The sequence below is a fragment of the Erythrolamprus reginae genome, chromosome 2 (genome assembly GCF_031021105.1).
Source record: "Erythrolamprus reginae isolate rEryReg1 chromosome 2, rEryReg1.hap1, whole genome shotgun sequence".
In the NCBI taxonomy this organism is placed as follows: domain Eukaryota; kingdom Metazoa; phylum Chordata; class Lepidosauria; order Squamata; family Dipsadidae; genus Erythrolamprus; species Erythrolamprus reginae.
Genome location: NC_091951.1, coordinates 208,870,974 through 208,897,841, shown reverse-complemented (window position 1 = coordinate 208,897,841; position 26,868 = coordinate 208,870,974). Strand labels below are relative to the sequence as shown.

General features: G+C 41.2%; 1 protein-coding gene across 1 annotated transcript in view; it reads left to right on the top strand.

Annotated features, from left to right (window-relative positions):
* Positions 1-26,489, top strand: part of LOC139161887 (A.superbus venom factor 1-like) — a 131,615-nt gene extending 105,126 nt beyond the window's left edge. The window contains exons 30-40 of the mRNA XM_070741583.1: positions 428-586; positions 2,427-2,577; positions 10,601-10,655; positions 10,971-11,058; positions 12,147-12,236; positions 15,204-15,309; positions 18,454-18,543; positions 21,777-21,860; positions 24,112-24,195; positions 24,744-24,879; positions 26,188-26,489. Coding sequence (XP_070597684.1) covers positions 428-586; positions 2,427-2,577; positions 10,601-10,655; positions 10,971-11,058; positions 12,147-12,236; positions 15,204-15,309; positions 18,454-18,543; positions 21,777-21,860; positions 24,112-24,195; positions 24,744-24,879; positions 26,188-26,329 — 1,185 coding nt within the window. The 3' untranslated portion in view covers positions 26,330-26,489. The remainder of the gene's footprint in view (positions 1-427; positions 587-2,426; positions 2,578-10,600; positions 10,656-10,970; positions 11,059-12,146; positions 12,237-15,203; positions 15,310-18,453; positions 18,544-21,776; positions 21,861-24,111; positions 24,196-24,743; positions 24,880-26,187) is intronic.
* The last annotated feature ends 379 nt before the right edge of the window (positions 26,490-26,868 follow it).

Here is a 26,868-nt window from a genome sequence, read left to right as displayed (position 1 = left end):
TTAGCTTGCAAGTATGCGCATGCATGCTGGAGCTGACCTACAGCACTGCCTCACATGCCCTTCGATATGGCTCCACATGCCACCTGTGGCATGCATGTCATTGGTTCGCTATCACAGTCCTAGATAATTTAGTTCTACAGATAAAAGACTCTTTAAAGATGTATATATGTGTATATAAGTCAACCCTCCTCTGTATGTTTACTCATTCAGTTTGAAGCCCATCTTCTTATTTATGATCAAATTATCTGACAGACAATTGTAAAAATTAGAAAGATATTTTGGGTATTTATCACAACATGCCCCATCACTATGTTCTTCCCTATGTTTTAAACATTTATTTCTCTGGTAAAATAAGTCACTGGATTTTCAGTTCCTTTGTGAGATACTCCAAGAGAAACAATCTTATTTCTTCCTTCTCCCATTCCAGGCAACAGTTATGGTGTTTCAAGCTCTTGCTGAATATGAGATTCAGATTCCTACCCACAAGGACTTAAACTTAGATATTGTTATTAAGCTGCCAGAACGAGAAGCACCTATAAACTACAGAATTGATAGTACCAATGCTCTCCGAGCCCAGACGACAGAGGTACAGTATTTCAGCAAGTTTATTTATTATTCCTTTCATTGAAAATAATTAGTATTTTGGAATTTAAAGTTCAAATGCATCTATTTTCAAGAATGGAAAAAACGATACAGAATTTAGTGAACAATGAAAGAAAACCTAAATCAGTTCTCCCTGTTGGAGTTGTGGTAGTTGCAGATTAGCCCATGTTCAAGCATCAGATTGGGGGAGACTGGTTTAAGACTACTAACTTCTTTGTCAACATACAATGTAGTTTTAAATGGCTTCCCTTTCCTCATACAAAGCTGTAAAATTCTGTATTTAAGACAATATTGCAAAATTGTGTCTGTACATCCAAGAACTATTCCTAGGAAAACTATTTTAATGTCTCTAAGGGACTTTTAGAGCACTTTGCAATATGAAGATAAAGTCATTAAAACAATCTACTTTTATTTCTGATATTGTGGAAGCAATTTAGAATCAATGTAGATGTATGATACTAATAAAGTTTAGATATGTTTATACATAGATGAGTAGTAAGTTCTAAAACCCTTTATTACTGGTTTGCGCTTCTGCTTGTGTATGACACTTCTGTGCATGTGCAAAAGTGTCCCAGGTGGATGGGTGGAGCCTCCCACCACTGGCACTATCGGTTCTTAGAACCAGACCAAACCGGGAACAACCCACCACTAATATAAATCTGCTACAATCAAGTAGAAAGAAATATTATGAAGCAGCATATGAGGAAAAGGCACATGAAGGAACATAAACTATGACAGGAATTATTACCAAAATACCAATAGTAATAGGGGCCTTGGGTGCAATCCCATAAGAAGTGGAGCACCACATAATCATCTGCAGCATTGATTAATCACTGTCAGCTTTACTCAGAACAGCTTACATCCTGTGACAATACCTTTTTAACACCATCAAAGAACAAAAGCTGGCTATCTCTGGTCCTTGGAAATGACTCGCCAGGTGGATAGAAGTGTTAATTCCATTCTAAATATCTGGGTGATTGTGCAAACAACCAATAATAATGATAAAGGGACCCAACATGTTTGTATATCGAGTGATGCATTATTTGGACCAAGAGGGGCGGCATACAAATTGAATAAAATAAAATATATAAATAAAGTCGAGAATGATCATGGTTCAGTCAGCTAGATGTTAATATCTGATCTTCTGTCATTAATTGATGTGGGTGTTAAATGAATCATGTCCACGTTTATGACTTTTTTGCCCCAGTCATGAACAAAATAACCATGGTCAATAAGTGAATCAAGCAGCTGTTAAGCAAATCTAGCTTCCCCTATTGACTTTGTTTGTCTGAAGCCCCTTGGGAAGGTTGTAAAAAGCAATTACATGACTCTAGTGATGTTGCAATGTCATGACTACGAGGTCCTAAGTCACCCTTTTCATTGCCATAACTTTGGATAGTTGCTAAATGAACAGTCAAGTCAAGGACTACTTCTACCTGGCAACCAAAGTCAGTGGGGGAAACCAGATTCACTTAGCAGCTACAGGGTCATAATATTGGGTTCAGGCAGCAAATGTATTTTAAATACATTATATTAATTTGAAAGTTCACATACATAGAAATTGCAAAGATGGTTGCACAATAATTTTGTTAGTTTTACATTCTTTGTATCTTCAGAAGGTGGAAGGAAAGGAGTTTTCTTTATGATTTGATTTTGTTGATACTTTGCCCATATAGTATTGTTTTTTCTTCCAAATATTTGATTGGGTCTTTCTTACTATTCCACCTCTAGCTCATATGGGGTTACAATAAATACAATCAAGTAAAATCAAAATAGCCAAGGAACTGCAGTTGATGATCTTGCTAATCCTGGTTGCTTTTCAGACCAAACTCAATGAAGACTTCACTGTGTCAGCATCAGGTGATGGAAAAGCAACAATGACAATTTTGACGGTCTATAACGCACAGTTGCGGGAGGAAGCAAATGTCTGCAACAAATTCCATCTTGAAGTTTCTGTTGAAAACCTGCAGTTGAGTAAGTTTGACTTCCTAGAAATAGTACATTGTAATGAAATTTTGGGGAGTAGGATTAAAATTTTAGTGTTCGCTGTGGCAGAATCTCAATTTGGAACAAACATTCTCTGCTATTTATTCATAAAAAAATCTCTCATTAGATAGAAAATATTATTAACCACACTTAGTTGAGATTGAATATTGGCAGTCAACAAACCAACTGGGTTTGGACAGATGGTCAAATAGTCATAGGCCAGAAGGCCTCTTGTTGTCCATTAAGTCTCCACTCTTCTCTTATCAATTAACTAGTTGCATCAAGTCTTAAGATTTGAAGTAAAAGATGCCAAAAAAGAAAAATGATTTAAGGTATTCTTAATTTTAGAAACTTCAGAAAGAGAGATTAACTCCAGAGATTTTTGACTGCTTTCAATTCATGTTGATGGGTTTGCAATGGGATTCAATTTTTTACCGGGTTTATATCTCTGTACCATGCTAAATTATTACATGCTTATCTCATTTTTCCTTTGGAGAACCCACATTTATTTGTCAAATTTATATGCAGCTTATCTTGCAATTCAAGGCAACTGTCAGTGGATTAATATTGCTATGGAATTCTTGTAATGCCTTAATATAGTTAGTACATTGTTTGGTAGCTGTCTTCTGTGGTACTCTTCTTAAACTGGGATACTGCTCTATTTGTATGCAGATTGATGGTTTACATGGAGAAATTGCTTTTATTTATTTTATTTATTTGTTTTGTCACACACATATTGGAGGTATGTAAAGATATAATAATATTTATATACATGATACTAGTAAAAAAATTAGAAAAAACAATAGATATGATAATATTCATATACATATAAAGAAACATTAGGACAGGGGACAGAAGGCACACTAGTGCACTTATGCATGCCCCTTTTAGAGTTTGCTTTAGTGATCCACCAACTTGGGCTGCCCTGCTCTCAGCCCTCTCTTTCAGAAAGACTCTGCAGGAGAAGGGCAGTGGACCATAAAAATATGCTTTGGGTGTATCCCTGAATAATAATGACCCTGCCAAACTTAAGAGGGATATGAGCAGTGAAGGGCTACTAAATTTTTTACTACCACACTGTGGGCATGGCTTATGCAGAAAATGCAGGACACCCTGCATTCAACATCTTTCTGTGTAAATTGGGTGCTCTGGGGTGGACCTCCATTTTCGCTACCCTGCTGCGTTCCCTGAGATATCTGCGACTGAGATATCTACCTGGTTCTACTGCTTGCAGAAAAAAGAGGTACATTGTTAAGACTGTCAAGAACACTACTAAGGATTGTGATGTCGGGGTTGGTGTGCATCTTGTCTTGGTACTAATGATCTGTCCAAAAAAGATGTGTTTTTTGTGCAGAAGGATTTCCAGAGTTTGGGACAGGAACTTAGCAGGATTGACCATAGTCTTATTATTTAAAACAGAGTTGTTGTCCCCAGCAATCTAAAACTAATAGAGTTGTTGTGTTCCTAACATGGATCTTTCTGCAGTTAATAATATTAAGGTTGGTGTTAAGAAAAAAACAAGCTTTTGACCATATGCATTAATGTTTGCAGCCTAACAAATCTCATTTCATTCTTTGACCTTGTGACTAAATTATATATATACTTGAACTTCAATAAGGCATTTGACAAAGTAGACCACAAGTTACTTTGGGTAAAAAAAAATGTGGGATAGGCATCATCATCACCAGATGGATTATTAACTGGCTGACAAATCACATTCAACTTGTAACCCTCAATGAAATTACATTTACATGGAAGGTAGGAAACATTGGGTACACTAGGTTCTATTTTAGTTCCAGTATTCTTCAACATCTTCATAAACAATTTAAATAAGGGAATAGAAGGGAAATTCATCAAATTTGCACCTGACACTAAACTGGCAGGAATAGCAAAAACTTAGAAGATAGGCTCAAGATCCAGATGGATTTTGACAGATGTGAACTCTGGGCCCTATCTAATTAATGCAGAGAAAAGTAAGATTTTACACAGGCAAGGAAAATCAAATGTACAGGTAAAAATTAGGAGAATTAGCAGTAATTCTGAGCTGGATCTTGGAGCCACCACTGTGTGTCAGCAGCCAAAAACCCAACGTAATCCTAGGTTGCATTAATAGTGAGATAGAATCAAGTTCATGTAAAGTATTAGCATTGCTTTATAATCCTTAGTAAGATCACACTTGAAATACTGAATCCAGATTGCTCACCATATTATAGAGACTGTGGAAAGAATGTAGAAATGTACAACAAAGATGATTAGCTGACTGGAGGCTAAAACATATGAAGAATGCTTGCAGGAATTGGGTATGCCTTATGAAAAGGATGACACAGTAGCAGTGTTTCAATATTTGAACAAAGAAGGGACAGCCAATCTATTTTCCAAAGCACCAGAAGACAAGACAAGAAGCTATGGATGGAAACGAATGAAGGAGAGAACTTCTAGCAGAGTTAGTATGCCAGTCATCAGTAACTAAGTTTAAACATGCTTGAGATAAACAAAAATGAAACTACAGTAATACAATTAAAAATAAACAACCCCCCCAGTCTCAATGGGCCACTAAGCCTTTTTCTGCCACCAATTATCTCTTTTTCAAGGATAAACAATAATATACGCCCACAAACACTGCGCAAACATACAGTACATGTACAATAATTACTGTACATTTAAAAAAATATATAAATCTGGTTCTTGCAAAATGATGGGTGAGAGGCATTTTACACCCAAGTTAAAAATACGACCTGGACAAAAATGTTTTTATTTTAGGTACTTAAATTTGGTCTTTTTGAAAACCTTTTTCACTGGGATACTTATTTGAACTTTTCTGAACACAATGAGAGTAAAAGTGGGATGAAAAAAATTAATGCTTATATTTTTATTTTGCTTGCAAAAGCCCACCCCTACCGTTTTTGCAAAATGTTTCCAATTTATAGATAGTTTAGTCTGCAAACTGCATACAATTTTGCTATACTTGGTGTTGGATTACTAGCTTGAACATTTCTGAACAAAATGAAATGAAAATTGAACAGAAAAAATTGATGCTTATTTGTTTATTTTGCTCATAAAAGCCCCTCCCCCGTTTTTTCAAGCATGTCACTTTATAAATTTTTCTAGGCCCCTAATTCCAAATATTTTCAATAACTTTGGCATTGAATTACTAGTTTGAACATTTCTGAACATAATTAAATGAAAATTGAACTGAAAAAAATTGATGCTTATTTGTTTATTTTGCTCGGAAAAGGCCCCCACCAGGTTGTGCTCAGTTATTTTTGTTTATATACAAATTATGCTTTTAATTTCAAAATTACATACTTGTTTTTAGTAAAATGGATTTCTTTCATAAAATTAGTTGTCTGGCCATCATGTACTTGCATTTCAAATTTATATTCCAAATATTTTCAGCCAAATCTATATAAAAACTGAAAAAAATGGCACACAGCAAGGCTGAGGGGTGTGGCCCTTTTGTGAGCAAAATAAACAAATAAGCATCATTTTTTCCAGCTCATTTCTATTTTTCTTATGATCAGTGAATTTAAATTTAGTATATCAATACCTTACAGGGGAATTTTTTGGGAGATTTGTAGCCTAAAAAAAAACACCCTGAAAAAAAATGTTCAAAATTATTAAAGGGGGCCTTTTCTGAGCAAAATAAACAAATAAGCATAATTTTTCAGTTAAATTTTCATATCATCATATTCAGAAAAGTTCAAACTAGTAATCCAATCCAAAAAGTTTTCAAAAAAGGTGGAACTTTCAGGCTAAAAAAAATGTACATTGGCAATTATTGCACACAGCCGAAATGTGATTTTTGGCTTTCTGAGTGAAATAAAAATATAACCATCAATTTGAAACCTTAGGGAATATTTTTCTGATGATCAGCGATGTTCAGTTTAGTAAATCATTGCCTAGGGTATTAAAAATGTTTCAGATTGGGAACCTTAAAAAAAGGTAAAGTGACACTGATTGCACACAGCCAGGGGGGAGGCCCTATTTCTGAGCAAAATAAGCAAATAAGTATCACTTTTTCCTGTTCAATTTTAATATCATTATGTTCAGAAATGTTCAAACTAGTAACTCAATGCATAAAGTTTTAATAATATTTTGATTTTGGAGCCTGAAATACCGTATTTTCCGGCGTATAAGACGACTGGGCGTATAAGACGACCCCCTAACTTTTCCAGTTAAAATATAGAATTTGAGATATACTCGCCGTATAAGACTACCCCTCTTCTGTACATCATAGACCTGACTGAGTCTAGGTCTATGATGTACTTGCATTGAGAAAAAAATCATTTCTGAACATGATAACACAATATTTTAATTACTAATGATGAAGATCTTATTGTTAAAATTATGAATGAATTATTTAGAGAGAGAGAGCCAAGTGGGAGCACTCTTCTGTCTATCTCTCCATATGTCTCTGTCTATCTGTCTTGTCTGCCTCTCATATTTCTCCTCACCACAATTAAGTTTATTATTATAACTCATCATAATTTGTCAACACAAAAAGGTGAACCTGGCTATTTTCCTTTCTCCTACCATCTATTCTGCAGGTATCTTTCAGTCTAACATGCAGCATGCTGACACCTATGTGAGAATCTATTATGGAATGAGAATCTGTATGTGATATCATGATATGGCAATCCAAACAGCCCATCCATTTTTTCCTCTTTCCGCACTTTCTGTCTTTATCCTCTTGCAATGTCACTTAAACAGATTTTAACTTGTCGGGTTTAATTAGTGACCCTGCCAATTTTCAGTACTGTGCAGTGTGCTATGATACAGAGCAGGGTGAATAATATGACCTCAGCTTTTAAAGTTATTTTAAAATGTTGCCTAAGAAATATGGAAAGAGGATTCTTTTTGGAGGAAAAGTACATTTTCAATGGTTAAACATAAGAACAAATACAAACAGGCAGAAATAAATGCATCCAGTTTAACATTCAATTTTGCAACCACTAATAATGTTGGTCAAGTAGGTACAAAAATACCTGGGGAAATGATCAAAGTCTGGGAAATGGGTCCCTTGTCAGTTAAAAGGAGTGCTGATTTACCACCTGCTAGAGCAGTGATTTTCAACCTTTTTTGAGCCGCAGCACATTTTTTACATTTACAAAATCCTGGGGCACACCACCAACCAAAATTACACAAATCTAATAAATAAATAAATACATACACACACACACACACACACACACACACACATAAATAACCCCCTCATATATACAATCCCATGTAACATCCCCTTATAAATACAGTCAATCATCAATCATCCCTCCTCAAATTTATACCACTGTCTCATTTCTGGGTTATTCTCCTGTCTTTCCCCCTTTTCTCTCTCATGTTTCTCATTTCTCTCTCTTCCTCCCTTTTTCCCTCATTCCTTCTCCCTCTCACTTCTCCTCTTTTTCCATCCCTGTCTCTCTCCCCCCCTTACGTGTGTGTGTATACACACTCGAACCATTTCCAAAACCAGTTGAGGGCTGGGTTTTTTTTCTCTTTTATTCTTTTCAAACACAGGTGTGGGCTGGGGGGGGTGTTTCTTATTATTTGGGTGCTTTTTACCATATGCTTCAAGAATCACCTCTCTCCCTCTCTCTTGTTCTCTCTCTCTCTTGTTCTCTCTTATTTTCTTTCTGAGGCTCCTCCCACAACGGTGGCTACAGCGGCGCTGGCGATCCGGCCGCTAGCCACTCCGAGCGGTGTGGGAACGCCCACCCCTCTCACAGTCCGGTCCCGGGATGACAGTAAAGGGGCTGCTTCCCATCCTCCTTCTCAGAAGGTTTCCTTCTGAGCAAGCTGGCAGGAGGATGGGAAGCAGCCCCTTTACTGTCAGCCCGGGACCGGACTGTGAGAGGGGTGGGCGTTCCCACACCGCTCGGAGCGGCTAGCGGCCGCATCGCCAGTGCCGTTGCAGCCACCGCTAATGTAAAGGGGCTGCTTCCCGGCGGCAGGAACTGCGGGGGGTAGCCGGCGTAACGAGCCCTTGCCACAGCTATCCGCCGCTTCTTTCTTCTCCGCCTCGCCTCCGCTATTCCCACCGCCGCCTTTGCTCTCCCCGCCGGGCAAGAGGCAAAGGCGGCGGCGGGAGTAGCGGAGGCAAGGCGGAGAACAAAGAAGCGGCGGATAGCTGTGGCAAGGGCTCGTTACGCCGGCTACCCCCCGCAGTTCCTGCCGCCGGGAGTGGCGCTCCACCCCAGCAAAGCCGGCGCCGGGAGTGGCGTCGTCCAGCAATAGCAGCGCTTCGATGAAGCCGGCGAGGGAGCTCCGGAATCGGTTGGCGCTCGCCCGACGCCTTGTTTTTTTATTTCCCCCTTTGGTTTCTCTTCACAGGCGGGAGTTCGGGAGGCAAGGGAGCGCTCGAGGAGACAGCGTCTTGCGGCATCGCTCAGCAACTTCTTTTTCCTTTCGGCGCCATAGCCACCCGCAGTCCCCGGAGCCGGCGGGTTGAGGCAAAGGGCTGCGTTTCCCTTCCCTCCCTCCCTCCTGCCCCCGTCCTGAATGGAAGCCCCGCTCGGCCAAGCAGCCCGGGATCTCCGCCGCTTGCAAACCGGGCGGGCGGAGCGGACCCGCGCTCACTTTCGGCTCCGGGGACTGCGGATGGCTATGGCGCCGAAAGGAAAAAGAAGTTGCTGAGCGATGCCGCAAGACGCTGTCTCCTCGAGCGCTCCCTTGCCTCCCGAACTCCCGCCTGTGAAGAGAAACCAAAGGGGGAAATAAAAAAACAACGCGCTGCTGTTGCTGCTGTCGCTGCCGCCTGAGGCGGCGGCACTCGAATCTGGCGTGGTGGAAAATCTTTGCCTGCCTCCAGATTTTCCACCACGCCAGATTCGAGTGCCGCCGCCTCAGGCGGCAGCGACAGCAGCAACAGCAGCGCTTTTTCCTTTCGGCGCCATAGCCACCCGCACTCCCCGGAGCCGAAAGTGAGCGCGGGTCCGCTCCCCCCCCCCCTCCTGCCCGCGGCTGTGGAATGGGCGCAGTATCCGGCCTATAAGACGACCCCCCACTTTGGAAAAGATTTTCAGGGGTTAAAAAGTCGTCTTATACGCCGGAAAATACGGTATATATAAATTGAAAAATCTGCACATAGTGGAGGGGGGGAACATTTATGAGCAAAATAAACAAATAAGCATCTATTTTTTTCAGTTCAATTTTCATATCATTAAGTTCAGAAAAGTTCAAAATAGTATCCCAGTGAAAAAAGTTTCATAAAGGTTGTAACTGGCAGGATTTGGAGCCTAAAAATAAGGTAAAGTGAAAATGATTGCACACAGCCGTGAGGGGGGGGGGCTATTTCTGAGCAACAAAACCCAATAAGCATAACTTTTTTCAGTTGATTTCTATTTTTATAATGATCAGGGATGTTCAAAATAGTGATCCAACATGAAAAGTGGGAAAAAAAGTTTGAACTGGCAGCCTGAGATAGATATAAATGAACAAAATTGCACGAAAATGCTATGGGCGGCCTTTTGCGAGCAAAATAAAAATATAAGCTTTAATTTTTTTCATCTCAATTTTACTTTCATTGTGTTCAGAAACGTTCAAATTAGTATCCCAGTGAAAAAAGTTTTCAAAAAGATCAAATCTAAGTACCTAAATTAAACATTTTTTGGTTTGGGTCGTATATGACCCGAACAGTACAACTGTGACTTTTTTTGCCCAGCAAAACCTAAGCCCCTCCCCCCAAAAAATTCTCAAAAAAAGAACTCCTCATATGATATAATGTCATGAAATTTCAAGTTCCAGATATGCAGGGAAAATTTTTTACAGGGTCTCAAACATGGCTTCAGGTCACATTCGACCCGAACAGAACAGCAGTTAAATATTTCCCATTACCTTCTTTCAAGACTTCTTTCAAAACACAATTAATTATAGAAATAGAAAGTAAACAATTACATTAATGCTTTGTTTTTTAAGAAGAGGTTATGGTCAATTAGACAATCAAACTTTTCACTTAAAAAAGCTGCTAAGAATTTGTGCAGGGTCTGATTTTTCCCTATTTTTTTGGAATTTTTAGACGTAAAACAGGCAAAGGGAGCCAAGGCAGCCCTCATGCTTAAAATCTGCAGTAGGTAAGAATGTTGAATGTTAAATAAAACTTTGGATTGTAACTGAATATTTAGAATAATAACTTGGAGAGGCAATTTTGTTACTGCTCAAGAAAATAGTTATACATTTCCCAGCTTTACACTCTATCTCTGCTTGCATATTGATCTGTTTTCTGTGCATTGCCCTCATTACATTTTGTTGATGGTGAATGAAATGAAGAGCAAGATTTAAGCCATTTTAGAAAACACAGCACTGCCCTGATAGCAATGAAGAGGAAACTGTGCGTGAACTAGGAAAATCCATCTTTGGTCATTTTTCTTCTCCATTCTTGATTTTAGATATCTGGGAGAAGTTGATTCTACAATGACAATAATTGATGTTTCTATGCTGACTGGTTTTCTCCCTGATGCTGAAGACCTTACAAGGGTAGGCAAGCTTTGCATGGGAGCTTGAAATGGCTGTTTTTGTAGTTCAGTGAAGATGCTGACAGAATGTGTTATAATTAATCATTTGCCGAATGCCGAAACGGGAGTGTGCATGAGAACACCGGAAACCGGAAGAGCAGTTTCCTGGAATATAGGTGTGCACTGAGAAACTGAACTTCTGGGCCCTGACATGCACATGTGCACCAGTCTTCGGGTTTCTAGCGTGCATGCACACACAAAGACCAGCTGGCTGGCCTACATGTGCACCAGTGGTGGGTTGCTCCTGGTTCGGCCTGGTTTGATGAACCAATAGCAGCAGCAGGAGGCTCTGATTTCTGAGCACGTGCATATGAACTGGTAGCAATAGGATTTAGAACCCACTACTGATGTGTGTGCTGGAAACCAGATGCTCATCTTTCTGGCATGCATATGAACGCCATGGAGCTGCTCTTTCAGTTTCTTTTAGTTTGCAGTGCTCCTGCACACGGGAAGACCAACTGGCGCACCGGAACCTGGAAGAGCAACGGATGATGACTGGTGTGCCTGAAGAGATGGCTCTGTGTGCCACTTCCGGCACGTTTGCCATAGGTTCAGTATCATGGGCATATATGGTTAAAACTGCAGAGAGAAATAATGAATCTTCATTACCAGTAAATGAATCTGAATTTTATTTCAAGGGTATATACAAGACATTATCATTTTTAAAAAAAATCAGAAAATCATGTACTGAAGATTTGATTCTGCAAAACTTTGTGAATCTAGTTGAGGTTATTTTAACTTTTAGCTATTTTAACTTTCTTAATGTTGACTGTAAACGGTGTCTTCTATATTGACCAGAATTTGACTGTAAAGAAGAATTTGATTTGTAGAAGGCTGTGTGGATTTTTTTTGTGGCAAATTACTAATATTAAAACACTTTTTGGCTGTCTCAAAGTTTCTCAGAGTTACATCCTGAAACCTTGAAAATGCTTTCAGATTTTGCTATAAATGTAACCTGGTGTCAGTACAAATGGCTTCAGTTATCTGCAGTTCCATGTATTTGAATCATCCTGAAGTAAATATCATCCTTTCTTTCCTTTCATTGTTTAGCTTTCTAAAGGAGTTGATAGATATATTTCCAAGTTTGAAATTGACAATAATATGGCTCAGAAGGGAACTGTTATCATTTACTTAGACAAGGTAAATACTTATGGGGTCAATATCTTTGATGAGTTGTATACTTGGTTATTTGGTTTGCTAGGCAAACAACTGAAGTGTGTTATACTGAAAAAGTGTGTATATAGTGTGTATATTCAGCAAAATAAATCTACATAATTCATTGCTGATTGTAACATATCATATATCTAGCAAGAAAGAGATATAATGATCTCTTGCATTATATTTAAAGATTGCATATTTGCATATTTATCCATACGCATAAATGTAGTACCACTTCCTGTCTGTTTTCCATGATTGCAGTGATGTGCGGGTCACCAGTCCTTGAGTCAGCAAACTATGCTACTCTAAATTCTGCTACCAATCTATATTCTGCCATAACAATGAGGGTGATGAATGGCACTGTCCTTGGTAGATTCCTTGAGTTTTGTTTTCCCTTCCACCAAGCACCATCTGTATTTGGAAACAACCTCAGTCACGGATACTTAGAGCAGCATATCTTGCCATCTGTCAAATGAGTATTTTGGGTAGAGGGAAATATGGGGTGAGCTAATACACCCCATTCATTTTAAAATCTCAAGCCCGCCCTGATATATGTTGGTTCAGCTATTTGTGAAAGCAACTCTAACACTTTCTCGAAAGAGATAAATATGGTTAACTCACCAGTTATAGGCATGGAGGGGAGTCAGGTTGAAATAGGAAGGCGTAATTGAAAACGAGGAAGCTACATCCCTGGCTAAGAGTGCAATAGGATGATGATACCCAAATAATGATGTTATCAAAAGCTTTGAGTTCTGGAAGCCTGCAGCACCTGAAATAAGCAGAAAATAGCCAAGGAGAACTAGCATGCTAGAGCTGACTATCAGAGTTGTGGGATTATTATTGTGATCCCTATGTACCATTTCCCCCCCAAAACTAAGACAGGGTCCTATTTTCTTTTAAATCCTGAACACACTCACAGCTGGGAGTCCAGCAGAGAGTCTTCCTCTGCATGCCGCCATCAAGCTTCTCCCCTCCCATAGCTGGGTTTGTGTGAACACAAGCAGCCTGAAGGCACCAAGATGCATGAGCACCTGCCCCCCTCCCCACTCATGCCCCTCCCAGGCCTTACTACATCAATGTGTATGAAGCTGATAAGCACCAAATCCTTGAGGAACTCGCAGCTGATGCCACCAGCACCCTCTATCAGCACCCGGGCAGAAGCCATGGCCTGGGCCAGCTCCCTCTGCAGGGTCCAGTTCCAGCTTCAGCCATCATCACAGAGCAGGAAGCACACTTGCAAAGCAGCCACTGCAGATGTGGAGTTTGGAGGACGGAGAGAAAGAACGACTTCTGCTGCTTCTGCTTTTGGGTGCACGAAAGGAAAGTAGCAGAAGCAGCAGAAGTCTTTCTTTCTCTCCCACAAACTCCACCTCTGCAGTTTCCAAACCAAAGCCAGGGCAGCGACTGCTCTGTGAGTGCGCTTCCCGCTCTATGGGGACGGTTATTGGAGCCCTCCCCTTCCCCCACCACTCTTCTCCACATGCCACAGTGAGGGCGCCCCGACAGACGCAGCTCAGTCAGCCTGACCATGGCCAATGCTCCATGCCTGCAGGTGAGCTTTCCTGCAATGGGCCTATGGGGCCTCCATAGGCAGCGCTGACGGGGGCAGCAGCAACACCCGCAGCACCTCAGCCATCCTTGCTGAGCAGAAGCAGACGATGAGCAAATCTTTCAGGTGGGGGAGGGGAGAGTGCACCTAAGACGCAGCACCAGGACAAGGAACCTTTTGACTGCACGCTGCAAGCAAGAAATTTTTCTCTCTTCCAAACTCAGCCAGAAATGAGTCTTTGTGAGACTCATGTGCCTGTGAAGCTTCTTGGAGCAAAAGGGGAGAGAGATTTATCGAATGCAGCATGCAGCCAAAAGGTTCCTTTCCTGGTGCTGTGTCTTATATGCAAACCCCCCCCCCCCCCCCGCCACCCAAACCTTTGCACACTGGCGAGTGGGGATGGTTCTATGTGAGTGGCAGGGATGTGCACACAATTCCATTTGCATAAATGACATGCATGCATACATGCCACACATGCAAATGAAGCATGCACGCACATTCTCACCCATTGCTTGCACAAATGGGGATGCGTGCACACTCGCCTGCCATTTCTGCATCCCAGTTCCGAATGGCTCAAGGAACCTCTGCTCCATATAGTTCCTGCATGTGGTTCACAGTTTCTGGTTAAGACAGACTGAAGGGATCTTTCCTTGAACCCATGCCAAAACAGTATTTTCCCCTTCAAGCAATCATTGCTCAGGGGGATCTTCAAACTCATATGAAATTAGCCTTTAGTACCTATTCCATTGGAGGGTGGTCCAGAGACTATAGGGATTTCATAGGGGGGCAAAAGAGGAAGGATGGGGATTGGCAAAGGGCTTAGCCAATTTTGTGCCAGTGTAGTTTCCTGCTGACTCAAAGCAGGGAAGACAGCACTGTATCTGGGCACTGGGGGAACTTTGGATATTAAAAAGAAGCATGAAATATAGAATTAATTACCAAAACAAGATAATATGACAGAATTGTTTTATACTCTATCATTTGACCAGTATTTTCTGTGACACCATTTCAACCCGCTGCTCCTTTCCATATAGGAACCTTTTGCATTGTTAATCTTTGCTCTGCACAACTTGGACAGACTTATAGAATTTAGTCCTTCAATCAGTGGGTCAAACTTGAGCACTCAACTTGGAATAAGTAGTTTCATTGAAGTTATACAGATTTTATTTTATTTATTTCATAATTATGTTATTTAATTTGTACGGCATAGTGATGGGAACTCACCCTGTCCCACAATACTACCAGCCCTTGAATTGATGGAATGTCAGCCATTTCTGGTCAGCAGATCCAGCATCCTTATCCAGTTGCACCATTGCATCTCTGTTTATACATATAAAAAATCCTTATTACTTACATGGGCAAACTAGTACTCACAAAATTATCTTTTCTTTCCATCCTAGCTCTCCCACTCGGAGAATGAATGCCTGCAATTTAAGATTCACAAGCATTTTGAAGTTGGCTTCATTCAGCCAGCAACAGTCAAGGTGTACAGCTACTACAATCTAGGTAATGGCAGACGTATTGAACACTCCTTCATTCTCCCATTTCCCCCACAACAATTTCCCTCTATGAAGTGAATCAGGTTGAGAGAAACAAGGAAATTTAGATCAGTGATTTTCAACCTTTTTTGAGCCGTAGCACATTTTTTACACACATACTATCCTGGGGCACATTGAGCGGGGTGGGGGAGGTTAAAAAGTTTGGACAAAAAAATTCTCTCTCTCTCTGTCTCTTCCTCCCTTTCGTTCTATTTCTTTCCCTCTTTCTCTCTCTTCCTTCCTTCCTTGCTCTCTTTTTTGCTCTTTTTCTATCTCTCCCTCCTTCCCTCCCCCCTCTCTCTTGCTTTCTTTTTCTCTCTTTCTCTCTCTCTCTTGCTTTCTCTCTCTCTTGCTTGCTTTCTATATCTATTTCTCTATTTCTTTCTCTCTCTCTCTCTCTTGCTTTCTTTCTCTCTCTCTTGCTTTCTTTCTCTCTCTCTCTCTCTCTCTCTGATTCTTGATGGTTTTTGCAGTATCATTTGTTAAGGTAACAAAGTCATCCAATTCAATAACGTGTCCTTTAGTCTGTCCATTCTCCATATTGCCCATATCTTGTTTTTCATCTTGTCCCGGAAAATCTCTGCTCCGCTTTTCTCTTTTCAGTCATTCACTTCTTTTGTTTTTTGAGTAATTCCTGTGCAGTCTCTCATTGATTCTCTAAATTCAACCATCATTCCTCAAATATCATTAAAAATTTCTCTGATCTCCTGATTCTCTGATTTCTCCATGTCTATAGAAAAAAGACGTTTATTTTTCCAGCTGTTTAACCAAATTCATGAGATAAGCGCAAGTTCAAGAAGTTCCCCTTTTCCAAGGCCAAACAGCAGATGTTAATGAAAATAAGCAAATAATTCTCCCATGAACAAACCTTCTTCCAATAGATGGCAGCACCATTAACGCAAAAAAGAAAAATCCTTATTTCCCATTTTAAAATGTTTAGCCCAAAACGGGAAGGAAGAACTCCAAAATGTAAACAAATTAAGTTTTTTAAGTCTTTAAAGTCAAATCTTAATCAATCTAAACATCCAAAAGCCACCACCTGGATCTTAGCTGTTGCTTTCCAATCCAGTCAATGGACATTGAACAGTTCCAATGTTAATTAGCCGCCTTGCTCAACTTCCCCAAATCTCTTTCTCCTTGATCAAAAGAACAGTTCTCTTTAAAAAAGAAAAACTTTTGGCAAATCCTTCATCCCAACTCACAACTTTCGTCCACTCAACCTCCTGAACAACTCTTTAAGAATTCCTTTCTTCTTTACGGATGACTTCCAACAAAGTAACAAGTCTCTTCCTGACACGTAGTCTAGCCACGGCTATGGCGACCGAAGCTGTTTCACTCCGCCGTCGATGGAGGCTCCAGGCATGGTATCTGTGGGGTATGCTCCCCTTCAGGGAGGCTTTGGGCTGATTCAAAGGAATCGGCACCCCCGCATGGAAGGGATTCAGATACACCCCACCCATCACGCCAGAGCACAGGAGATTCTGTCTTGTCCAGCCAGTGACCATGCCCCTCCCTGTCCTAATTCTAATTCAGTTTTGTTGGCTGCACAAATCAATGGATGATGCTTTAATTTCAGGAAAGGATGCGTTCACTTAAGACAGTGATGGTGAACCTTCTTTTCCTTGAGTGCCAAAAGTGTGTGTGTGTGTGTGTGCTATTGTGCTTGTGTGAGTGCCCATACCTATAATTCAATGCCTGGGGAGGTTGAAAACAGCTTCCCTCGTGCCCTCTGAAGCCAGAAACGTAATGTTTCCCAACTTCTGGTGGGCCTAGTATGCTCATGTTTCACCCTCCCCGGGTTCCAAAGGCTTCCCTGGAGCCAGGGAAGGGTAAAAATGCCCTCCTCCATCCCCTCCAAAATCTCTCTGGAAACCAAAAACACCCTCCCAGAACTTCTGTGTGAGCCAAAAATCATCTGGCCGGCACACACATGCACATTGGAGCTGAGCTAGAGCAATTGTTTGTGTGCCAGCAGATATGGCTCCGCATGGCACCTGTGGCACCCGTGCCATAGGTTCGGCATCACTGACTTAAGACATTCTGCTGCACAAATCATTTGCAGTGATTTTGCAGATAGGTGCAACCATAAGGTCGCTTGCTGTGTTGTAGGATATATCTAATTTACCTGGAAGGTCAATTTGTTTCCATTTGATCTCATTCTTGCTAGGTCTTGTATTTTTCACATAGCAACTGCATCTCTTGGCTTAACAACCAAAGGCGAAATAAGTTCATAAGGCCAACTGTAGTTACACAATTTTCTGATTAGTGACCAAGTTGTGATCACTAAACGAGAACTATAATAAGACTCTGTATTGGTATTGGTATTGCTAATGCCAAAGCCAGGGTATTATCTGTAATGTTGTATAGAAGCTCCCTAAAATTGAAGACTTTAATACTAGGAGACCTTAGTTTTATAACAGACCATATGAATCATGAATACAGATAGTCTTCTGGCAAACCCCCTTCCGTTTTGATAAGCAGGATTCAGACTTTCAACTGCATAGTTTGCTTAATGACCATGTGATTAGATAATAACTACAGTAACTCACTTACTGACATAATTGAAAAGATTATAAAATTGAGTCTGTGAAAATTCAACTTACAAAAGCAATGACTTATTATCAGAATTCAGTGCTCAATTGTAGTCATAAATTGAGGACTACCTATACTCTGAAAAGGTGGCATGCACAGGGGGATTAGAATGACAAAAGTAAGCATTGTGCTGTCACACCACAAGTCCCATTCCTTTTGTATGTTAATTGTGGCATCACATGCATGCTCAAAACTGGCAATGCAATGCCCTTTGACAAAAAGAGCAGAATTCTATAGATATTCATGTTCCAACTTCCTAACCCCATGAGATAATGGGATATCCTCTCTTACATTTCTTGATGCATAGTAGGACTCTCTGCTTCTCAGGTAAATGCTTAACAAAACTCAATCAGCCAACCCACTTTCTTGATAAGTTTCCATTGCCTTGTCAGGTCAGACATGCCCCAAATTTGAAATTTACTTGGAAAAATGGGTTACCCTTTGTTCTTTTATATAACAATATAGGCATCATAGATTTATTAATGTGACCTATGGACATAACTTTTCATTCTTCCTTTAGATGAACAGTGTTCCAAGTTCTACCATCCAGATAAGGGAACAGGCCTTCTCAATAAAATATGTCATGGTAACATTTGCCGATGTGCAGAAGGTAAGTTGGAATATTTGTTTGTTTGTTTGTTTGTTTGTTTGTTGTTGTTCGTTCGTTCGTTCGTTCATTCATTCATTCATTCATTCATTTATTTATTTATTTAGATTTGTATGCCGCCCCTCTCCAAGGACTCGGGACGGCTCACAGGATATATAAAAACAGAACAATAATGTAAATTAATACTCCAATTTAAAAAACAGTTAAAAGAAAAACTTATCAACCAAACATTCAGCAATCATACTTAAGGCATTCAGTGGTCAGGGGGAAGATCTAAAAGTCCCAAGCCTGGCGGCAAAGATGAGTTTTTAAGCTCTTTCAGAAGGCAAGGAGGGTGGGGGCAGTGCAAATCTCTGGGGGGAGTTGATTCCAGAGGGCCCGGACTCCCACAGAGAAGGCTCTTCCCCTAGGTCCTGCCAGCTGACATTGTTTGATCGATGGAACCCTAAGGAGGCCAACTCTGTGGGACCTCACCGGTCGCTGGGATTCATGCAGCAGAAGGCAGTCTCAGAGATAATCTGGTCCTGTGCCATGTAGGTCTTTTTAGGTCATAACCAACACGTTGAATTGTGCCCGGAAACTGATTAGTAGCCAATGCAGTCTGTGGAGTGATGGTGAGGTGTGCGTATGTCTTGGAAGGCCCAAGACTGCTCGTGCGGCTGCATTTTGGACAAGTTGAAGTTTCTGAACACTCTTCAAAGGTAGCCCCATGTAGAGAGCATTGCAGTAGTCGAACCTCAAGGTGATAAGGGCATAAGTGACCGTGAGCAAAGACTCCCTGTCCAAATAGTGCAGCAACTGGTGCACCAGGCGAACCCAGGCAAACGCCCCCCTCGCCACAGCTGAGAGATGGTGTTCTAAAGTTAGCTGAGGATCGAGGAGAACACCCAAGTTGTGAACCCTCTCTCAGGGAGTAAATAATTCCCCCTCCATGGTAATGGATGGACAGATGGACGTGTCCTGGGGAGGCAGTACCCACAGCCACTCCGTCTTGTCTGGATTGAGTCTGAGCTTGTTGGCACCCATCCAGACCCTGACAGCCTCCAGACACCAGCACATCACTTCCACTGCTTCGCTGAGTGGACATGGAGTGGAGATGTATAGCTGGGTGTCGTCAATGTATTGATGGTAATCACTCCATGCCCTTGGATGATCTCACCCAGGGGTTTCATGTAGATATTAAACAGCAGAGGGGAGAGAACCGACCACTGAGGAACCCCACAAGGTAGGGACCTAGGAGTTGACCTCTGCCCCCCTTACTAACACCAACTGCAACCGACCAGAGAGGTAGGAGGAGAACCACTGAAGGACAGTGCCTCCCACTCCCAACCCTTCCAGCCAGTACAGAAGGATACCATGATCAATGGTATCAAAAGCCACTGAGAGGTCAAGAAGCACCAGGACAGAGGATAAACCCCTGTCCCGGGCCCGCCAGAGATCATCCATCAGTGCGACCAAAGCAGTTTCCGTGCTGTAGCCGGGTCTGAATCCTGACTTTCGAGGGTCTAGATAATCGGCTTCCTCCAAGGACCACTGGAGCTGGAGCGACACCACCTTCTCAACAACCTTCCCCATAAAGGGAAGGTTGGAGACAGGATGATAGTTATTAAATATGGATGGGTCCAGGGAAGGCTTCTTGAGGAGGGGGGCGCACAAAGGCCTCCTTGTACGGAGCCGGAAAGGACCCCTCCCTCACAGAAGCCTTGGTAATCTCCTGGACCCAGCTCTGTGTCACCTTCCTGCTGTCTGAGACCAGCCAGGAGGGACATGGGTCCAACAAACAGGTGGCGGAACTCACAGCTCCAATGGCCTTGTCCACTTCATCAGGTGTCACCAGGTCAAACTCGCTCCAAACAGATGGACTAAAATGGGCCCCTGTCACCTCAACTGACTCGTTGTCAATCGACTCTGCACACCAATTGGAGTCAAGGTCAGTTCGGATCTGAGCGATTTTGTCTGAAAAAAATGTATTAAAATCCTCGGCACTACCCTGCAAGGGTTCCCCAACTCCCCCCTGATTAAGAAGGGAGCGAGTCACCCTAAACAGGGTGGCCGGGTAAGATTCCCCAGACGCAATCAGGGCGACATTGTATGCACGCCTCGTCGACCTGATCGTCACTTTGTAAATCTCAATATGAGCCTTTACAAGTGTTTGCTCAGATTCGGATTGGTCTTTCTCCAGCGCTTTTCTAGAGTTCTCTTCTGGCATTTCATTCCCTGGAGCTCCTCGGTAAACCAAGGAGACCTCAGGGGTCTGTTGCCAGAGAGAAGTCGCAGAGGCGCAATTTGGTCTAGAGCCTCCGTCACAGCTGTATTCCAGGCTGCAGCAAGCGACTCCGCCAAACTGTGGACAAGTGAATCCATCAAAACCCCAAGCGCCCTTTGAAAACCTTCTGGATTCATCAGGCATCTGGGGCAGAACCTCCTAATCGGTTCCGCCTCCCTGTGGGGAAGGATTGGAGCCTTAAAATCAAGCCACAGTAGAAAATGATCTGACCATGACAATGGCAACGTTTATATGCCCCTTAATATCAGATCATTACTCAATTGTCCCGAGAGGAAAACCATGTCAAGAGTGTGCCCCCTCTCATGGGTCGGGCCCTGAACTACTTGGGTCAGGTCCATGGTTGCCATGGTGGCCATGAACTCCTGCACTAACCCTGAGGGTTCACTGAGTGATGGCAGATTAAAATCCCCCAAGACAATAAGTCTGGGGGACTCCACCGCCAACCCGGCTACCTCCTTGAGCAGTGCAGGCAGGGCTGTTGACACACAACGGGAGGCAGGTAAGTGAGCAACAAGTCCACCTGTACTCCTAGATCCAACCTCATAAGAAGGGACTCACAACCCGCAATCTCAGGACCAGTGAGCCTATGCAGCTTGAAGGTCTTCTTAGCTATAATTCCCTGGGGTTGTAGCTGGTGCCACACTTGAAACCCGGCTGGACACAATTCCGAGAGAGGAACTCCCCCCTCTGGGCCCAGGCAGGTCTCAGTCACACACTCCAGGTCAGCCTCCTCCTCCAGGAGTAAATCCTGGATGAGGGGAGCTTTATTTATAGCAGACCTGGCATTGAGAAGCAACAGCCTGAGCCCAGGGTCTGGATTTCGCTTGTCACCAGTAAAGTAAAGTTTATATCTGAGCAACAAAATAAATGGTTTGGGAAAGAGATAGTATGGAATATGTACCCTCAACGGTCAGTCCAACATACTGTCTTCTCTTTTTCCTTCTTGAAGAAACCTGTTCCTTGCTCAACCAGCAGAAAAAGATTGATCTTCAGTTACGAATTCAAAAAGCCTGCGAGCCAAATGTGGATTACGGTATTTATCTTGTAAAATCTTATTTAAAAGGTAGTGGTGTCTGTTGTGGTTGGCTCTGGGCCAGCTCCTGCTCTGAGGACTGTGGGGGTTGGTTTGGGAGAATCCTCACGTTATCAGAGACCAGTTTTACTGCCAACAGCTTCAGACAGTGAAGCTTCTGTGTCAAGGGAAGGTTCTGGGAGTGAAGCAGGATCGGATGATGGGGTAATTACAGGCAGACCATTAGTTAATTACCCCATCATCGTCATTAGACTCTGAAGAAGAGGGATTCATAGATGCTCGCAAGAGCAGGTTTATGACAAGGAGGGAACAACTGCGTAAGTATTATAGAAAATAAGGGAGAACACCTGTGGCTGGGGCAATTAGGCTAATGGGGCTGCTGATAAATTGCCGGCATGGTTGAGAGCGTGCGTGGGAAATTATCCGTTTGGTGAGAGAGAAGCGTGGTTTGCTTTTGAACTGCTTCAGGATTTACAGGGACTTTTTTGAACAATTCACAGTTAAGTACAGTGTGAGGACTCTTGAAGGGGGGTGGCTGCGATGTCTTCACAGCTGCCTTTTATCTGCTTTGCCTTTCTTTTTCTTTTTCACAGCATTCCAGTGTCATGGTTTGTGGGAGAGCACTGTGGTTGATTTACAGTGCGTGTGTAAAAATATTTTCTTGTTGATAATAATAATAATAATAATAATAATAATAATAATAATTATTATTATTATTATTATTTATTAGATTTGTATGCCGCCCCTCTCCGAAGACTCGGGGCGGCATACAAATGATAAACCGACTCTTCGTTTACTTTACAACCATGTGTGTTTGAATTTACACTTTGGACTTAATTGGAGCTCATAACGTGAAGCCCGGCATAACAGTGTCTTTCATTGTTAATGGTCTACTAATTATCAAGAAGAAGTGGAGCAGCCATTTTGAATTTATTCATAATAAGACAAAAAAAAATTAATCCTCAGAATACACACCTTTAACCTGCAGTGATATTTTTCTAGTGAGCATGGTGCTACTTCTCGGTGTGCTATTTAATCTCCAGTGCATCGTATAACAATTCAGGGCTCCTAGAAATAGATTTGTATCAATGAGTAAGCAGAGCCAAAAGACTGCGGTTCGGAGAACATTTCCATGCTGCACACACTCACTTTTCAATTCTTCAAAAAGCGGCATGAAGCCAAAGTACAGTAATCTGCATGGCCCCAACTTCACACCCAGAGATTAAACACTGCAGTGCTGTGAAGTAGAGTGAGGTGAAAGTTTTCACAAAAGGGGGAAAGGACTTCGTGGAAGCTTAGCCCTGTGTGGTAGTCCAGACTGGAAGAGCAGCCAGGTACATCAGCTGGATCTTTAGCATAAAGTTAAATTCAAGAGATTCATGAAGACTGAAAGTATTTCTCCCATCCTCTTTTTTTAGTCTCTGGAAAACTAGGGAGGGTCTCCTCTGAAACACTTCCTATGTTTCTCCCACATTTACATACTGAGCTGCCTAGGTAGGCTGCATGTCGTTCTCTTGTCTCACAAGGTCAGTCCAACAAACCTGTAATGGTACCTGGGAAGGATCTTGGGAGATGGCTAAACAAGGGGCAGTTCAGCCTACACAAAAGAAACTCAAGTGTGGCAGATGTCCCACAAAAGACCCACTCTAGTTTCCTGGGCTGTAAAAGGGACAGGGGAGTAATGTCCTTGCAAGCTTCTGTTAATGCAACCTTAAAATAAAATAATTTTAGTCCATCTGGCCATACTTCATATTTGGGCTACCTCACACGACTGATAATAGTATCACACTCATAGAACCAGGGCACCTTAAGAGAAAATACACAATTCGCTTCCACGTATCCCACCTTGGAGCTAGTACTCAGTGGCCTCACCTGGAGGATTCTAGACTGCCACACAGATCCAGCCTGGAAGTGCCCATAGTTTAGGTGGAAACGTTAGCAGTACCTATCCCAAAGATGCTTTTCCAAAAAGCAACTGGACATCATCATCATCATCATCATCATCATAATAATAATAATAATAATAACAACAACAACAACAACAACAATAACAACAACAACAACAACTGTCTGGATATGAAAGGAAATCTAGTTGCTTTTTTGGAAAAGCACCTTTGGGACAACCATGATGTGGATGATTGAGACTCTCCATAGAAAATTAGCAGCACCTGTGTCTCACTGATTATGCCACTCGTGGTGAAAAATAATCAGCCGTTTTAATGAGTATTGTTTCTGTTTTTGTTCTTATAAGTCTACAAAACCAAGCTGCTTCGAATGGAAGAAAAAGATGGTAATGATATCTATGTCATGGAAGTTATAGAAGTTATTAAAGGAGGTAAGAATTTTTTCCTAAAACAAACATTTTCTTTAAATCTGAAAGGTCATTTGAACACTATTTCAAATAGAACATTGGTCAATTTGATTTGATTTAATTTAATTTATTCAATTTAAGTGCCACCTCAATCTTAATTGATTCTGGGCAATGTAGAATAAAATCAGACCAAATAATAAATGCAATATAGTAAAATTACTAAAAATTAGGAAAAAGAATAAAGAGCAAAAACAGATGCTGAATCCAGCTGATATCATCCATACCCCCAAATGTATCAGACAGGAGCTCTTGTATTGAGATAGGGAACTGGCTTTTCAGGGTCAGATGCTGCAGCATCTGTGTTGCATGTAATTCGCCTCTCTGAGGAAAAAGGTAGAGCTGAGAAGATGGTTTGTTTGCCCTAGGGTGATAAATATGGACTAGTAGCAATTGAAGAAAGGGCCAATGCACCAACTAAATACAGCTATTCCTTCTTCTCTGGCTATTTAACATTACTTGCCAATGAAAGACCATATTGAAATATTTATTGAAATTCTATCTAATTTCTGCAGGCACTGATCGAAATCCACAAGCAAAGCCCCGCCAGTATGTAAGTCAAAGGAAATGCCAGGAGGCTTTGAATTTGAAGCTGGATAATTATTATTTAGTCTGGAGTCTCAGCAGTGACCTGTGGCCCATGAAAGATGAGTATGTATTTCACTTAAAATTTTTTTTTTTGTTTTTCTGCTATCAAATCCATAGAACACCTAACAACATATTTACAGTACCATAGAATTTTGTGTTATATCTTTGAAAGCAATCATAATCTGAATCATTTAATAACAAAATAGCCATTCTTTTTCAGATTTATTGGATGTTACTTATGTAAGTTACACATGACATTGTAGGGAAGACCGTAGAATAACCTAAACTAGGATTTTCAGATTCCTGCATGTATGGATAGCACCATCTGCCCAACAAAATCTCTTTGGGAATATCTATTATCTATCTCTATTGCCCAAATGTTTCAAGCCACACAGTCCATATGCTCTATGTGCTGCTGAAGAGCTGTGCTGGTCTGGAGGAGTCTTTTCTATCACAACCTCAAATTTCCCAGTGCCTCCAGTTCAGGCCTGCAAGGATCCATACATGGGAGATCTTTCACTCAGCAAAGAATAAAAGTTGTCTGCATGTCTTTGTTACTGTCTTGTCCAAAATTTTGCAATCCAGACCTACTTAGTCCAATTATTTCATTTCAATTTGGGTTGAATTATTTCAATCATTGTTTTCACCATACAGATAGTTCAGCAGGGGAAGGGTTGCTCCTCTCTATAAACTCAAACATATACCTGAAAAAGCGATGGTAGATTATCATTGTGTGTTTAGGAACATACACCTGTCATTTTAGGTGTTTTTGGAAACATCATGGCTGATACTCATTTATCTGAAGAAAATCAAAATACTGCTTGGGTGATTTAACCTTTCAAAGCAACATAAGGAATTTTCACACTTCTTAAAGTTTTATCTTGGATTTTTTAAAATTCCATTTGGGTTCCATACTTCTAAATTTTTGTTGATAATATATACCTTTAGCATTCAGATCCAATTTTTTGCTATCCATCTAAACTGAAAGTTGTAAAATCTTAGACTAAGGAGAAACCACCTATAAGATAAAACTGATTTATGATTGAATTCATTCATTCATTCATCACATCTGTGCTGTATACTGCCAAATCTTGCAACTCCTGAGGGTGTCATGATGGCAGTCATGTTTTACATCAGGAGCCCTTTGAATTTTCCAGAATTCAGTTGAGGATTCGGATTTTAAGGAAAAAGAAAAGTTTCTTTTCTCACCCTAAAAACAAAACCTAAATTGAAATGTCATATTCGTAGCATGAAGTGTTTAAAAACTATAATATTTGGATATAATCCAAGCCCAGCGCATTGTTCCAAGAAGAGACAGTTGAACTAATTTCCTTGCAGGGCTGTTTTTAGCTATCCTGTTTCTCTTTCCAGTATTTCCTACCTCATTACAAAGAACACCTGGATCGAGAGATGGCCAAGTGAAGACGAATGTCAGGATGACGAATTCCAGAACTTGTGTGAGGACTTTACTCAGTTGTCCAACACACTGACTATTTTTGGCTGCCCTACTTAAAATTTAGAAGAATCAATGATATGAAGAACAATCTCAGAAAACAGATTTTTGAGCGAATACATATATGTTTCTTTGCCTCTTGGTATTTTAGTTTTTATCATTTTGCTCTGCTATTTTCCTTCAAAATTGTTTATACATAAAATAAATAATTGATTTCTTACTTTGGTATTCTGTTGATTGTTAATAAGCAGTGATATTTCAGGATTATTCTTTTTTGTTCTTCTAATTCTTTTATTACCATATTGTTCGGAGTATAAGACGCACCTTTTTGCCTCCCAAGACGGTCAAAACTGGGTGCATCTTATACACCAAATGCTGCACCCAGGGAGGGGCGAGGGAATTGGCAGGATAGTGGTAATAGCTGCAATTGGTGGCAATAGACAACTGATTAGCAGTATTCCAGGAGATTTATCCAACCACCAATCAGAAAGGAAGAACAAAGGGGGAGATAGCGAAGTTACAGTACTTCTCTTGCCTATTGGAATTAACAGAGCAGAAGCAATCGAAATGGCAGCTTCACCAGAGAAAATGCAAGGCTC